Below are 15,917 nucleotides of genomic sequence, written 5' to 3' on the forward strand. Positions count from 1 at the left end.
TGTTTGAACTGTACCTGTGGTTTTGTCTTATTGTTGGAGGCTGCAGAAATGCTGACTGAGCCTAACCTCAAAGTCTTCCTCTCCATGCAGGCATGTCGTGTTCACAGAAAGGTGTGGTGGATATCTTGGCTGCTGATCTTGTTTCAGACTACTCTCACAGCACAAACAGCATATCTAATCCGCAGCGTCAGTGGTTCGTTTCTTAATTCAGATTGACGTCTCCCTCGATCCTATAGTTGTTACATCTCACTGCATTATCGGTCACTGGTTGAAAAAAGAGACACAACAGGAAAACGTCAAGATATGAATTGCTTGTGGTTGAGAGGAAAGTAGTTCTAGAGAGAGAGAGAGAGAGAGAGGGAGGGAGAGGAGAGGAGGAGATCCCATTGCAGGCCTTCTGCCGGTATCTCCTGGGTGGTGTTTGTCAGGACATGAACTGGACATGACACCTCCCCACACAGAGCCAGCCAATCACATCGGGTCCCTCGTCCAATCTAGTTGTCAGGAGTTTACAGGTCTGGGATGTGTTATACAGCGAGCTATCCATCGGTGACAGGAGAGAGAAGAGGTGTTCTGATGATCTACACGTGATTACATGGCTCTCTGCCGCGATCAGGTGCTACAGCAACGATATGCATATAAGACACTTGCTAGAGGGGAGGGGAGGGGAGGGGAGAAGGGGCGGTGCGGTGTGTGGTTGCCAGAGTGATGGTGGGAGGTGGATCATTATCTGAAGCACTGTTTCCCTCCACACTGTCTTGTTTGACAGAAGACCTTCACGGTTTCTTCAGACCTGTAAGAGAACACGGTTTCTTCAGACCAGTAAGAGAACACGGTTTCTTCAGACCAGTAAGAGAACACGGTTTCTTCAGACCAGTAAGAGAAAATGGTTTCTTCAGACCAGTAAGAGAACATGGTTTCCCGGTAACGTTCCTCTCTAGTAAAGAATCCCACCTCAGTTAGCTGAGCGTGCAGATGTTTTTAATAAGCATCAGCCAGTTTTCTCACTCCACCACAATCTACATACCAGTGAACCTGACCTACTCTATAAGTAAATATTGTTTTACATGAAAGAAGATGCAGCAATTAGTCTTCCCTCAGCAACTGAATAGCCCAGATTCTTTGTTATAGACTCAAACTAAGTATCAGATTCCACAATATTTCAATGTCTTAACCCAGCCATTCCCAACCTTCTCTTTTCGAAAATGCACACTTTCAAAACTATTTATTCAAAACTTTTTTGGGAAACCTTTTTTTCAACCTTTTGAAAAGATAAATCAAAACTTTCTTTCGAAAATATGTTTTTATTGGTTCTGCAGCCCACCTGTTTTACCCTAGCAGACCCCTAGCGGACCACTAGTTGACCGCGGACCACAGTTTGGGAATCGCTGTCTTCACCTATGCAGGCTCCCACCACCTAACTACCCAACTAACTACCACCCACCAGCTACACATCTACCTACCCACCCACCTACCTACCCAGTCATCACCCTGGGACCTGGGCAGAACCTCTTTGGTGGGTAGGACGTGAGTCTAACTGAGAACACACTCACACACACACACACATCTAGTTGGGACAGCTGGAGTAATGTAGTCCTGTAGGAGCTTCTTTGTGGGCCCTAAAAAGGCCTGACTGAGACAGAACACGCTAACCCGGCACATTCATTACAGGAGAACCAGAGAGCCCAGAACGAGCTCACACAGCACTGATAAACAAGCTGCTCCCTGTATCGCCAGAGGACACGGAGAGAAGCATACACTACACATGTTATTGTTGGTGCAGTAAATCCATGCCACTCTTCTTTGAACCACTATCTGCATTTGAAACAACAACAACACACACACATTACACACACACATTACACACACGCACACCACATATACAACCACATTACACGCACACACAACATCCACACACACACCTCGTATACAGATGAACAGACTGATATTAATCACTAATGTGTAAACAGTTGCTCTTGTTTGCACAGTCCACCTGTTCATTTTGGACACATGCAAAGCTCTGGGGTATGGGGGGGTGGGCCATGCATTAAAGGAGGGAAGGGGGAGGGGAGAGGAGGAGGGAGGAAGGGAATGTGTTCTGTGAATTTCAATTTAGGCTTGATTTAGCACACACAGACCAAAAGGCGCTCTATTGCACAGAGTAGTAAGATTAGGAAGCCCCACCAGGAACGTGGAAACTACATGAAACTGGAAGCAGGTCTCATGTCGAGGTAAAGTACCTTACGCCACCTTAGTCCCATCTTCAACACAGGAGATCTAAGAGTGAACCAAGGCATGTGTTATATTAGTCCCATCTTCAATTTAGGAGATCTGTTGTGAACCACAGCATCGTGGAAGGAAGGAAGGGACACTTGTCTATATTCAGATGGATGAAACACTCTCATTCATCTCTGAAAGTGACAGATACCAAAGACTAATTTGTCCATCTGATGGTGTATCTGTCTGCAGTGTCCCAGTTCAGACCCCGCGTAGGGCTGCTTGCTCTTTTCTGGAGACAGCAGAGCCTTTGCCATTAGACAACAGGGGTACGGGCATAATTAGAAAATGACTTCCTTTGCAATCCTGGCTAAGTAGTTTACACACTGTAATTACAGGGACAAAATCATCTTTCCATCATTTCACTGATTGAGCTCATCAACCCAGTAGGATCCCTATTGTGTGTATGTGCATGTGTGCGTCACCTTGGGTGGGTGTGTGTGTGTGTCAACTTGTGTTTGTGTGTGTGTGTGCAAGCGTTTGTTGTTCTCAGGCAACATCTGGGTTACGGGAATTAGTATTGAGTGTAGCAAACATTACAGCAGGCAGCCCTTGTGCCATGCTCCTCTCACCCCGCTGTGAACAGCCTCTAAAGACTGAAGCCATTGTAATGGACGTCATTAGATGGTGACTCTTGTTTGCGCAGAGGCATTAATTACCACTTAGCCCCGTTATCTTTAAGATACACATGCTACTGTGCAGTACTGTACAGAGCTGGGTTATTAATAATACAGTGTAAGGCAATTGTTGACAGTTTTTCAGTATTAACAGTTTCTTCTCGCCTCAGATGCTGTGAAAATGACTATCCCACCCTAAATACCACCCTATTTTAGGGTGTCTATTTCAAAAGACACACCAGACATGTCACATCTGGACATTTTTACATTTAGCAGACGCTCTTATCCAGAGTGACTTACAGTAAGTACAGGGACATTCCCCCGAGGCAAGTAGGGTGAAGTGCCTTCTTGTCCAAGTACACAACGTCATTTGGCATGGCCAGGAATCGAACTGGCAACCTTCAGATTACTAGCCCGACTCCCTCACCGCTCAGCCACCTGACTCCCTGACATTTTAACCATCCAAAGGATCCAATTGGTCCACGGCACACCAACGACAGTCAACATACATGTGACATTCAACATACATGTGACAATGACATACATGAGAAGTGTGAGCCCAAGGTGAAGTGTTTTCACCCGACTCTGTGTGTTCTGTCACTCTGCGTGTGTCTGTCCTAGCCTGGCAGCTGGTAGGCTAGTGGATCACTAATCACTCTCTCCTGATTACACCGATGACTGGATGATGCTCTTAAATAATCAACTCTGCCACCATGGAAGAAAAAAAATGCAAAATAATGATCATCATCTGCCTAAGTACAGCAGCTGCATCCTGCTGTAATTAGAGCAGAAGCTGGGCTGCGTCTCTGGTATCACTTAGAGCATCCTCTTATTGGAGATAAAGCTAATTGGTAGAGAGGTGGGGAGGCAGGGCGTCCTAGGACTCATTACAGAGCACACGCCCTAGTGTTTACAGTAGTCTGGAGGCCCTACAGCTCAGGTATGGTGGCTCAACAGAGGAGAGAGAGGGACAGAGAGAGGGAGACAGGGAGATGGGAGAGAGTTTGGGGTGAGGAGGGAGAGAAGGAGAGAGAGATATTGTGGTAGACTTCCCAGTAGCATGCCCCTGTGGTTCTTCTGATCCCAGCCTTCCCCCTCTCCAGTATCACCCTCACAGACACAATTAACATTTTCATAATAACAATTCCCTGCCTCCAATAGCCCAATGTAATTTGTTTTCTATCTCTGTTCATTAATCATTGTTTAAATCGGTGAGCCATCTCCTCTTTGCCATCTGCACTCAGTTGTGGCGCTGATATGACACCTCTCCTCTTAATGGAAGCTGACAACCACAAGCAGGGCCAAATTGCTGCCTGCTTGGGAACCACTTCTACCATCTAACATCCTGCCTGCCTGCATGCATGCATGCCTGCCTGCCTCCTTGCCTGCCTGCCTGCCTGTCTCCCTGCATGCCTGTCTCCCTCCCTGCCTGCCTGCCTGCCTCCTTCCCTGCCTGCCTGTCTCCCTGCCTGCCTCCCTGTCTCCCTGCATGCCTCCCTCCCTGCATGCCTCCCTGCCTGCATGCCTCCCTGCCTGTCTCCCAGCCTGCGTTCCTGCCTGCCTCCTTACCTGCCTCCCTGTCTCTCTGGCTCTCTGGCTGCCTGCCTCAGTGGAGCCTAATTCAACTCATTGGCAAACAACCCATATACCTAACAGTGGGGCGCATAACACATCATTCAACCCTTTTAAAAGATGGCAAAAATGTAAAGCATGATATCGGTATTCTTAGAAAGAAAAAGTCATTTGAACCAACCGAGGGATTTGATGCATTCTTGGCAGGAGTTTGATCTCCTGTAGTTAAATTAGTGCACTGCTACAGTTCCAACAATCAGCTTTTGTTTTCCTGGAATTGGGAGCAGGATTATTAATTATTCACTGCTTGGTGTTCTTGTATGAGCGAGATGTGCTTTTCAGTCTATTGCCTCATAGTTCCAAGACTTAAGGCCACGGTACTCAGGCAATTTCGTAAGGCAACATGGCTGTGTAACTTGTTAGTTACCCAGAGTCAGACCTTTACGGAGCGAGAGCACTGTCGGTGTCCAGAATGGTCTGGAAGGTTGTCTGGTTCTGAACCTCAGTCTGGAACTGCGCTGGTTCCTTGAAATGTTGCTGTGTTCATCAGACTCGTCGGGCCCCACATGAACACATCTCTTTACATAGGTGGCTTAAGCCTGAGGAACAGCTTAGACATTTGGGAGAAAATCCGACTCATGGTAGCAAGAGAGGGTGCCAGAAGGTTACTCTGACTGACTCATTTGAGCATAGATTATAGTTATTCAAATCATGTGTTCTGTGTTCAAACAAGTAAGACTACCAGCGGAGAGGGAACATATTTGTATTACAAACTTTGTGTCCTTGCCCTGTGAACACACATGCACACAATACACACACACACACATGCACACAATACACACACACACACAGCATAACTTGTCTACTTCTCTCATTATGATGGTAGGAGGGTAGAGAAGTTCAAGGTAATTGTAACATAACCACATATCAGCATAATAGCCAGGTGCCTCTCAAACTCCAGGGACTTCTCTTTATGAAGGTATGGCTCTGCATCACACATGGCACTCAATTCCCTGTAACAACACACTCATCTGGAAACTTCCCTTTGTCTTCCTACTCTGATAAGGAGCCGTGGCAAATGGCTTCTGCATTTGGAGGGTGGAATATTTCATCTTGATTGATGGTGCAGGCTGCCACCCACCTGATCCTGCTCCTCCTGTCCCATCTGAGAAGAGGAGCAGGAGGGAGGAGGAGGAGAGAGAGAAGGGAGAGGGGCAGGAGAGGGGAGCAGGAGGGAGGAGGAGAAGAGAGAGAAGGGAGAGGGGCAGGAGAGGGGAGCAGGAGGGAGGAGGAGGAGAGAGAGAAGGGAGAGGGGAGCAAGAGAGTGGAGCAGGAGGGAGGAGGAGGAGAGAGAGAAGGGAGAGGGGAGCAAGAGAGTGGAGCAGGAGGGAGGAGGAGAGAGAGAAGGGAGAGGGGCAGGAGAGGGGAGCAGGAGGGAGGAGGAGGAGAGAGAGAAGGGAGAGGGGCAGGAGAGGGGAGCAGGAGGGAGCAGGAGGGAGGAGGAGGAGAGAGAGAAGGGAGAGGGGAGCAAGAGAGTGGAGCAGGAGGGAGGAGGAGGAGAGAGAGAAGGGAGAGGGGAGCAAGAGAGTGGAGCAGGAGGGAGGAGGAGGAGAGAGAGAAGGGAGAGGGGCAGGAGAGGGGAGCAGGAGGGAGGAGGAGGAGAGAGAGAAGGGAGAGGGGCAGGAGAGGGGAGCAGGAGGGAGCAGGAGGGAGGAGGAGGAGAGTGAAGAGAGAGAGGGGCAGGAGAGTGGAGCAGGAGGGAGGAGGAGAGTGAAGAGAGAGAGGGGCACGAGGGAGGAGGAGAGAGGAGGAGAGTGAAGAGAGAGAGGGGCAGGAGGGAGGAGGAGAGAGAGAATGGCAGGAGAGAATGAGGAGGATAGGAGGGGGAGGAGAGGGGTGCAGGAGAGAGGAGTAGGAGAAAGGGAGAGAGAAGATGAGGAGAGGGTAGCAGGAGATGAGACAGGGGTTGGCAAGACTAGTCAGAGAGAGGATCTGGCGAGGGTATCCGACGCAAGGGGCTGGAGAGGTATGACAGATGGGGCATCATCGCTTCAAAGGAGAGCATTTGGAGTCAGAAGGGGTGTGTGTGTGTTGTACGTGTGTGTGTGGGGGGAATCAATATAGCTACCAGCTACCAATCTCTATCCAGGTGAAGAGAGCCAGAAGATATGTGGTTGATGTCACACACTTATATCCTCCTTCCACCTGTGTCTCATCTTTTATAAAATATTAAATTGACAAGTGACACACCCCTCTGAGTGCGACTGATGGTGACTATTTTTTACAATAACTGTGATAGTCACTAATTTATGTAATCCTAGTATGGTTAATAAGGTGAGTGGTAAATAAAACCATTAGTTTGTTGCAACATTTAACATTCGCAGAAAATCAATCATGCACTGTTTCATTCAATCATTGCCATACAGCACATCCTGAAGTGATCAAGTTGATCCTATCCTAGATATTTTGCGTCTCATGACGGTCGAGGGATCTTTTTAGTTGCTTTAGTTTACTTTTGTTCTGTTCAAAATAATTTCCCTAAATGTACACTTACATGAACATCCTCAGGCAACTTTTTTTTTACGAAAGCGTTAATTGCATCGTCTCGTCTTGCTTCAATGGAGGACACGTATCTCAAAATTGCTCAAATTCCCAATGCATGTTGTTAATCGCAATTTAATCCGCTAAATCGATATCTCAACATCAAAAATAAATCATCATCATAACCCGTATAAAAATCTTACCTTGAATCTCTAGATCGGACTGGACCCGAAGTGACAGCTGAGGCAAGTGACGAGTTACGGGTTGAATGAGTGTCTTCTCTGGTGAAGCTGCGATTACAGTGACGAGCAGTCAGACCCCAAATTACCGTTACTAGATTGTTAAACGTGTTCTTCTGATGAACAACGGAGCAGTTTCATAGTCAGAGCAGGAGGAAGGTTTTTTAGAATGACTCCAGAGAATTTAGATGTCCTGAAGCTATACGTCTCCCCCATCTGGCTATTGACGTGTAGTGAATGCTAGCCGATTCTTCACCTGCAAGTGCCGGGTACGTTTGCTCCCAAATTTCCTCCAAAATATTTTTCTTCAAATCAGCCCTCATGGCGTTTCTTATCGGTGAGTGTGCATATCAGTTGGAATTTCCCAAAGACCACAAGTCTATTATCTACATACTACATACACATATTGCGGCTAAATACTAAACCATCTCTCTACATACACACACACTGTACTCAAAGTGGTGTGTACCTGGATCCTCAACAATTTATTTGACCTTTCTAATGACGACTGCCCTCTCTGACCCTCTCTGCAAGTAATGAATAATGCAGGCGTCCTTTATAATCCTGCATTTGTTTCCAGGCTCCGAGATCACGACGGATGACTTGACTTACGATTCCGCTGTTTTTCTTAGTTAACAAGTGCTTAGGGCTCTCCCAGGCCTCTGCTCTTGGAGTTTAATTGGATGCTTGTAACGTCTATCACCTAGCTGTCATCTCCGTGACCTTCACTATAGGTTATTCTCTAGTCAAATGAGGGAGGTTTATTCAGATGAAAAAACCCGAGCCACACTCTCCGTACATGCTTTAGAAGTACATTTACTACCATTGAGTACTCTGTTCCCTCAAACATGGTTGCCTGTAAAACCAATTTCACCAAAGATAACCAGTACGCATAAGTTTTCAACAGATACTCAGCTAGAGTTCCACCAGACTCCAGTGGAAGGTTTGTGTCAGTTCTAAAAGAAGCTATATGAACCATGTAGCGTGATGTTGAGATAATCCTTTCCTCCTCCATTCTCTCAGGTCATCTAAGCACCTGTCTGGTCAACAGTAGCTGTCTGTTTCCTCAGGGATTCCTCATCCAACTACAGATAATCCCAGTTTAATCCATGCAAGGAAGATCTCACTGTTGTTTCACACGTATTACTGTGTTATTGCAATCCCACCTTTTTGAAATATGCACTTCCAACATATTTACCTTTAAAGCTAAAGTTCCGCTAAGTCGATTGATCTGAGCGTCTCGTACCATTCTCTGCCATTTAAAGCACAGACTAATCTGTGGCTAATCTCATGCTACCTGGAAATTCATTCAGTGGGATGATACTCCAGATGAGTGGGATCATCTCAGGACCACATTAAAGCTCCTTATCATAGCGCTGCACCCATACCACTTGGCACAGCAGACAGTGATAGCCTCTTAACTCAGAGGCGCAACTTTAATTAAACCTACTCTGGAGGAACTCGTACTGTGTGTGGTTTAATTCCTGGACGGGCAGCTGCAAAATTATACAATGTGTAAAATAGCAGGAGAGCTAGAATCCCTTTCCTGAGGTGTTTCTCTAGATCAGTAGTCTGTAACCCTGGTCCTTGGGGCCCACTGTCCTGTATGTTTTAGATCAGTGGTTCTCAAACCTGTCCTCAAGTACCACATGTCCTGCATGTTTTAGATGTTTCCCTGCTCCAGCACACCTGATCCTAATGATGGGTCGTTATCAAGCTCTGCAGAGGCCTGACAACAACCTATTCATTTGAATACGGTGTGTTGGAGCAGGGAAACATCTAAAACATACAAGACAATGGGCCCTGAGGACCAGGGTTGAAGACCACTGCTCTAGATCAGGTTCGCCTCCCCAATCTTGTGGCTAACAAAAGGGGAGTTGGTACTACAATTGGCCAAAACTGTTTATTTTCCATACAGTTGACATCAATATAATAATAATTTTTTTTTTTTACATAAAGCTGGTCAGTAAGGAAGACATACATTCAATAGGCAAAGGGACAGGAGCTAGGGACCATAGCTAGCCAGTCAGCGCCTGCCCAGATAATCATCTTAGAAAAGAATAAAGGCAAAGATTTCATGAAAGTAAAGGATGTAGTCTCAAATAGGAGCAGATTTCACTGGCCTGGTTAAGGAGAATATTAACAGACACACACAGATGGAACCTTCACACCAAGAAATACATGAGTATCTAGTTGACTAAAGAGTTAGTCAGTAAGTTGCTTACTGACTAGATAAGCTAAATAAACCTTTTTCCGTAGTGGTGGTGTTTTGGAGTGGGGTCAGGCTGTACACAGAACTGTAACTTCTACTCTTCAGAGCATGATTAATAGATGTCATTCCTTAGGAGTCAGGAAGTTAATCTCATGAATTACTTTCTTAAACAAGGCTACCATAGACTATGACAGGATGCTGTATAAGAAGCCCAGTGAACTGAAGCAGAACTTGGTGGGGGCACGGTATGTCCAGCTAAGGGTCGTCAACAAGAGTAGAAAAAGAGATTAAAAAAGGACCCTTGGTCCTAGAGCCCGGCTCTTTGGATCACTTATGCTGCAGCCGCGAAGCTTTGAACTTGGACACCCTTTTGGGGGGCTCCTGGGGGACCTCGGGGCCCACCTCCTCCAGCCGTCTCTCTGGGATGGTGGGCAGGGCTGGGGGGGCCAGGGTAAGGTGGGGGGTGGAGGAGGGAAGAGGATCCTTTTCCACCACCATGCCTGAGAAGGCCTGGGGACACAGAAGATCACAGTAGTTACTAGGGGAGGCATCATTCTAAGATGATTCTGGGATGTTGTTACTTTGTGCTGTGCCTGGTAACTGCAAAACGTTTGTCGATTTTGACCCTGGAATCAGAACTACGCACTTCTGAGCCTTGATTGACTGCTTTACTTTCTACACGCAGTAGAAATAAAATAAATGTAATAAAATGCATTCGTATACTATACATATATCCTATTTGGATAAAAAGCATTGAATAAATCAATACAATTCATTAGTCATGGCACATCGGGACCCTCCTGGTGCCAACAGACGGCACCAACCAGCCGCTCGTTCAAGGGGCGTCCAGACACACCACTCTAGGCCCTACGAGACGTCTGCATGACGCGTCTGCGGGTTGGTACCTCAAAGTGGCAGGCGTGGCCCCCCGCGGTGGGGCTGTCCTCCTCAGTGACGCCGTCGCTGGTGTCGCTGTGCGTGGTGACGTCGTCGTGGCTCTGCGAGCGGAACAGCGTGCGGCGCTCCTCCAGATCGGCGGTGCTGCTCTCGCTCGTGTCGCTGCACACGCTGTTCTCGCGGCTGCGGGACTTCAGGATGGACTTCCTGGGGATCAGCTCGCCGTTCTTCACGTCCACGAACAACCTGCGCCGACAACCAATCACAACGCATCATGTCGTCAGACGGGCACACAGGACCAATCTGGGTCAAATCCCCCCCCCGCCCCACCGGTGAATTGCGAGCGTCACCTGTACACGTCTGTGGGCGAGGTGATCTTGTGGTGCTCGTGGTGAGAGTGGCCGTTGCCGTTGCTGCCGCCGCTGTTCTTCCTCCTCCTCTTCGCCTGCTCCTTCTGTTCTTTCCTCTCGCTGAACTTCAGGGTCGTGTTCTTCCCTGTGTTTATCCTCACCTGAAAGGGAGACCCAGAGAAAGACAGAGGGAGGGCTAAGGGAGACGTCAAAGCAGCGAGTCGTTGATGGAATCAGTTGACAGAGCTGTCACGCTAACCTTCTTGGGTTCCACCGTGTGAGAGAAATAGATGGTGGGCAGTCGGCTGCCCTCCTCGTCCTCCTCCTCGCCCCTGGCTGCGGGCCGTGTGACCCCGTTGACCTGGGAGCTGGGAGGGGCTGGTTTTCCGCCCTCGCCCTGACCCAGTCCCTTCTCACGGTGGCCCTCCTCGCTCTCCTTTTCTTCCTCAGAGGAAGAGGAGTCGTCACCGTTGGTTACTGCACTTCCCGACCTGGCAGGAGGACATGGTCTGTTAGAATGTGCCTGGTGGGCAAGGGTGGGGGGCACCAATGAAAATTTTTCAAGTTTGTATAAAAGGTTGGGGGTTATTGAGAGAGAGAGAGAGAGAGAGAGAGAGAGAGAGAGAGAGAGAGAGAGAGAGAGAGAGAGAGAGGGAGACAGAGAGCGAGGAGAGAGAGCGAGAGAGCGAGGAGAGAGACAGAGAGTGAGACAGAGAGTGAATGTGTGCACGCCTCGTACCTGTCCTGCTCGTCCTGCTCTTCCTCCTGTTTCTCCAGCTCGTCTAGTTTAGCCCACAGCTCCTCCTCGGACAGAACTCCTTTCCTGCTCCCTCCATCTCCACCTCCACCACTCCCATCCTCCTCTCCCTCCAGGTCCACAACAGCCTCTAGCTTGGGCTTGGAGTGGGACTTGTGGGCCACTCGCTGCTTTCCTGGGTGTGGACAGACGTCTAATCAGTTTACCAGACCTCTACACTTTGTGTAGTTCAGTGTCATCTATTCACTAGATTGTCATTGGGGCCTGTAGAACAGACTCACCTTTGGAGACGATTATTTTCTCCTTGTTTTCAACCTCTTCTCTGATGTCAACATAGTCCCCTTTACCCTGGGAGAGACAGGAGACTTCAGCATGCAGTGGGTGAGGAGGTTGATATGGAGGCCTGAAAGGGCTGACACCTACCTCAGACAGTTTCCCCAGGTCCTGTGTGAAACTAACTCTGGCCTCAAAGTTCTTCCTTGTCTTTTGCAAGTCATCCACGGCACTCTTCACATCTGCGAAATGGAAGACACAGAAAATGAGCAAAAATAAAAATTGGTTATTCTCATTTCAATCCGCGTAGCGCAGGGAGAGGAAAGTGATGACACAAACAGTTAAATGCCTTCTGCCCTGTGTGATTCCTCGGATCATTAAATCTTCACAACAATTAGGAACCTCTCTGCTAATAGCGGCAAAGGGGACCGGGGTTGCCATGGCGATCGTGAGCCGTCCAGCCCCGCAGTAGCTGGAAGGGGAAAGAGGTCAAAGGGAGAGGGGCTGACGAGACAACAGCTGTGTGACAGGACCCAGCCAGCCATGCTGGGGACCTCCAGGACCTGGGCTGTGTGGATGCAGGCGGCGCAGGGGAGGAGGGCAGGGGAGGAGGGCAGGGGAGGAGGGCAGGGGAGGAGGGCAGGGGAGGAGGGCAGGGGAGGAGTGCCGGGGAGGAGGGCCGGGGAGGACGACAGGGGAGGAGGGCAGGGGAGGAGGGCAGGAGAGGGGGGCAGGGGAGGAGGGCAGGGGAGGAGGGGGTGTAAGCTACGTTGCGTTTCTGTTTCACCGCACTCCAATTTTGTTCACATCACAGTGGGATAGCTGAGCCCATAGGACTTGTCAAAGAGCTTTTCAGAGGACACGGCCGGTAGACAGGGAGATATGCTGAGTCGTAGCCTGTATTATAGAACTACAACATAGCCTATTGTACAACTGGAACATTTCCAGAGCTAAAGCCTAAAATAGACACAGCTCTTTTAGTCCTGCGGAAAAGTTAAAAACCCAAAGGAGGAAGAACGCCAAATAAGAAACACATTGGCTGCAAAAGTACACAATACTAATTAACATTTGTTTCATCACATAGATAAGCAAAGGCTGGGTAAACTTGCAGACTGCTGTTTACAAACAGATACATATTTAATTGATTGACTTTATTCTCTGTCTCGATCCCTCCGTCAATAGAGATGAAAGCTACCATGTTACCAATGCCCTGCATCATGACCACACATTGTAAACACCGTCTCTCATGAAAAGTTCATTTAAAGAGCAGTCGATCAAGGAGACAATCGATTACCAAACCTAAAGGTTAAACCGCATCGCCCTCTAGTGGACTGAAATATGTAGTGTTGAGACAAACAATCATTCAACACACACGCACATATTCTCTGGTAAAAAAAAAGACACTGGAAACCAACTCACGTTGTTTTCTGTGCCCCACTATCTCCTGGGCCTGCTTGGCAGAACACTTGGCAAACCAGTTGTCTCCTAGCAGAACTGTGATCTCGTTGGTGTGGACCATCTTCCCCGGCATGAAGGCCAGAGGGCCGAACGGCACCTGATCCAACATGGAGGAGCGAGATGAAGCGTTAAAGAAGACACGTCACGGGGGAGTTCAGAACAAGGTGACAGTCGTAGAGAAGCTGGAGCTGTGTGATGCAGACTGTTGCGGCGGGAGGGAGGGGGAGGAGGGTGTTTGCAGCAGTGACTGCTGCTTTGGGACCTATTAGTGCTGTGTTAGCCTGTTACCATGGACCCTGTCTCTTAAACACTGGGTCATACCATGATGTCATAGGACAGCTTGTCCGGGAGGGTTCGGAGGCGTTCTTCCAGGGCATCGTAGTCTCCCTCTACCTTCTTCCTGTTAGATAAAAAAAATCGGATTGTCAGGTGACAATTACTCCATTGGTTCACCATTCTTTATATGTGATATATGATTCTAGATGAAGTATGCACAACAAACGTCTTTAGATTAGTGGATAATCCTGACACTAGCCCACTTAAGAAGATGCAAGGAGATGCCTATTGTGATTGAGTGGAGGAGGCATTGAATCAGTGTTTGGCCAGTGGAGACTAAACTCACCAGTGCTGAATTTGACCATCACAGTCTTTCACCACCTGTTAAGAAACTCAAGTGTTACTGTTTGAAACGACAATATCAAACTCAACACGCTGCCTTCTCTCATATCTACTATATGGATAGACTAGGCTAAACTGGGTGATTCAGTCATAGCATTGGACATCTCCCTGACTCATGCATTACATCGCCACATATCAGCCACTTCTGCTAAGAACATTAAAACAGCATGTAAACAAAATGTATAAATGTAAATGTAAATGTAGACTTGCTTTGTAGAAAATAAACAAAATTCTGGTTTCTTGGAATATTTCCTTTTTAAAGAAACTTCTCGACCCATGCATTACACTGCAACATATCAGGTAGTTCAACTTTGTCTTTTTTTGGAAGACAGTCCTCCAGGCTATGCTGGACATGGGGTCAAAGCCCACACTCTTCCCAGATCCCCCCAACCTCCAGTGGGGCCCTGGGGTGGGGCTCCTCCCCAGCCAGCCATACATCACCACGTCTGGGCCGCAGCAGGCTGGAACACCTGGGGACTGGTTCAGGATTTTCCTCCCTTTTGTGTACATCAAATGTTGTTTGTTTGTTTTTATACATTTGTTTCTGTTTTCGTAGGACAGCGTCACAAACTGTTCTTAAAAGTGTCTGATACTAATGTTTGTTTAGAAAGAGGAGGTAGGCTCCAAACAATTTATGCTCAACACATTATCCCACATTTTATTTTATTACTGTGCTGTCATCTGTAGGACGTTAGCCCAGACATACAGGCTGTGCAGAATGAGGATGCATTAGAAAAACTGTAATCTTAATAAGGTCTAAAACTGTTCGTCAATTTTAAGGCAAACGTAGAAGCTTTTCCCCAGTCGGTTCAAAGGTTCGACTACCTTTAAATCTGCATCCAACTGGGCCAACGGCTCTAAACAGCCACTTCAAATGTGTAACATGTATCATGGTGCAATGTTAACAACAATGCATGCTTTAAAAAACATTGCGTTGTCACATTTGAACATTTTCATTATTGAGAGCTCACAAAAATACAATTTGAACCGTAAAAACAACATGTGACCATCAAAGAAGGAAGCTTCTAGAAAATAGCCTAGCAGAAAGTGAAAGTTTGCATTGCATTTGGGGGTGGGAGTATCTACCAGCAGATACTCACTGCAAGCAACTTTATGCAAAACATCAACTGTCATCAAAAATTTCCTGTAAAAAACGTATAAAATCATAATAAATTGCAAGATTCTGAGTTGACCACGCCGCGTGCATGGCACCACACGCAGCTATGTCGCTAGCAAGCCCCTGGCTTAGCCAACTACGTCAGTTTATTTTACCTTCATGTGTTCCTCTCGTAATTTCTCAATTCCCCGTGGTATATCGATATTCATTTTACTTTTCTTATCCATATTCCCATGTGTTTGCCAGCCAATCAAATAAAAATGGTGACGTTTGTGAATCAAACAAAGCTCAGGGGTTGTGAGTCCTAAAGAAATGTTTATGAATGCAGTTGCAGGTATTCCTGAAACCCGTTCTCTTATTCATCAATGGGGCAGTGGTAGTTATCCAGCAATTCGGAAATAAGACCATTTCACACTCTCATATCAGGATTTCAGCATGATCACCAGAAATATCCACGGAATTATATTCCTTCAACTGCTTGGCGTCCTTTTCCCGTCACTGACCCTGCGCCATATTCTTCAATCTGCTTCGCGGTGTACTCTGGGTACTGTAGAATAACAACAAATATTACATATACACACGACATTCAATTTACAATATAATATATATTTTGAATTTTACCATATCCAGATGTTATGAATGCTACATACTGACACGATATGTGATTTGTTGCTACTTTGAATTGCAATAATGTTGCACGAGAGAGTATGTTGTCAACTACATTATCTAAACAAATAGGCAGTGAAATAAAACAACATTTTCTGGTCCATTTTTCACTCTGAATTCCGTATATAATTTGTTCAAAGACATTTAAGGGGTACATGATATGTACTGTACCAGAGATTAGATATAAGTAAACATGTAGCCACGTGGTCTTTACACTTATAGACATCGGGAGAGGGATGCCCTATGAATTCACCAAATTCCCA

General features: G+C 47.1%; 1 protein-coding gene across 1 annotated transcript; it reads right to left on the reverse strand.

Annotated features, from left to right (window-relative positions):
- Positions 1 to 9,135: 9,135 nt before the first annotated feature.
- uri1 (URI1 prefoldin like chaperone) lies at positions 9,136 to 15,501 on the reverse strand. Its single transcript, XM_067235529.1, has 11 exons — positions 15,144 to 15,501; positions 13,816 to 13,850; positions 13,515 to 13,593; positions 13,155 to 13,290; positions 11,886 to 11,977; positions 11,744 to 11,810; positions 11,445 to 11,637; positions 10,965 to 11,196; positions 10,706 to 10,866; positions 10,364 to 10,601; positions 9,136 to 9,968 (listed from the first exon to the last, which is right to left on the reverse strand). The coding sequence occupies exons 1-11, from the start codon at positions 15,213 to 15,215 to the stop codon at positions 9,786 to 9,788; spliced, it is 1,488 nt and encodes a 495-aa protein (XP_067091630.1). The 5' UTR covers positions 15,216 to 15,501; the 3' UTR covers positions 9,136 to 9,785.
- Between the last annotated feature and the right edge of the window lie 416 nt (positions 15,502 to 15,917).

Source organism: Osmerus mordax, chromosome 4 (assembly GCF_038355195.1).
Source record: "Osmerus mordax isolate fOsmMor3 chromosome 4, fOsmMor3.pri, whole genome shotgun sequence".
NCBI lineage: Eukaryota > Metazoa > Chordata > Actinopteri > Osmeriformes > Osmeridae > Osmerus > Osmerus mordax.

Coding starts and splice junctions, on each gene's coding strand:
- uri1 (XM_067235529.1), bottom strand. CDS start 15,215: ATGGATAAGAAAAGTAAAATGAATATCGATATACCACGGGGAATTGAG. Junction 11,978..13,154: donor AGTGGGGCACAGAAAACAAC/GTGAGTTGGTTT, acceptor TCCATTTCGCAG/ATGTGAAGAGTGCCGTGGAT. Junction 9,969..10,363: donor GCCACGCCTGCCACTTTGAG/GTACCAACCCGC, acceptor CTGTGTCCCCAG/GCCTTCTCAGGCATGGTGGT.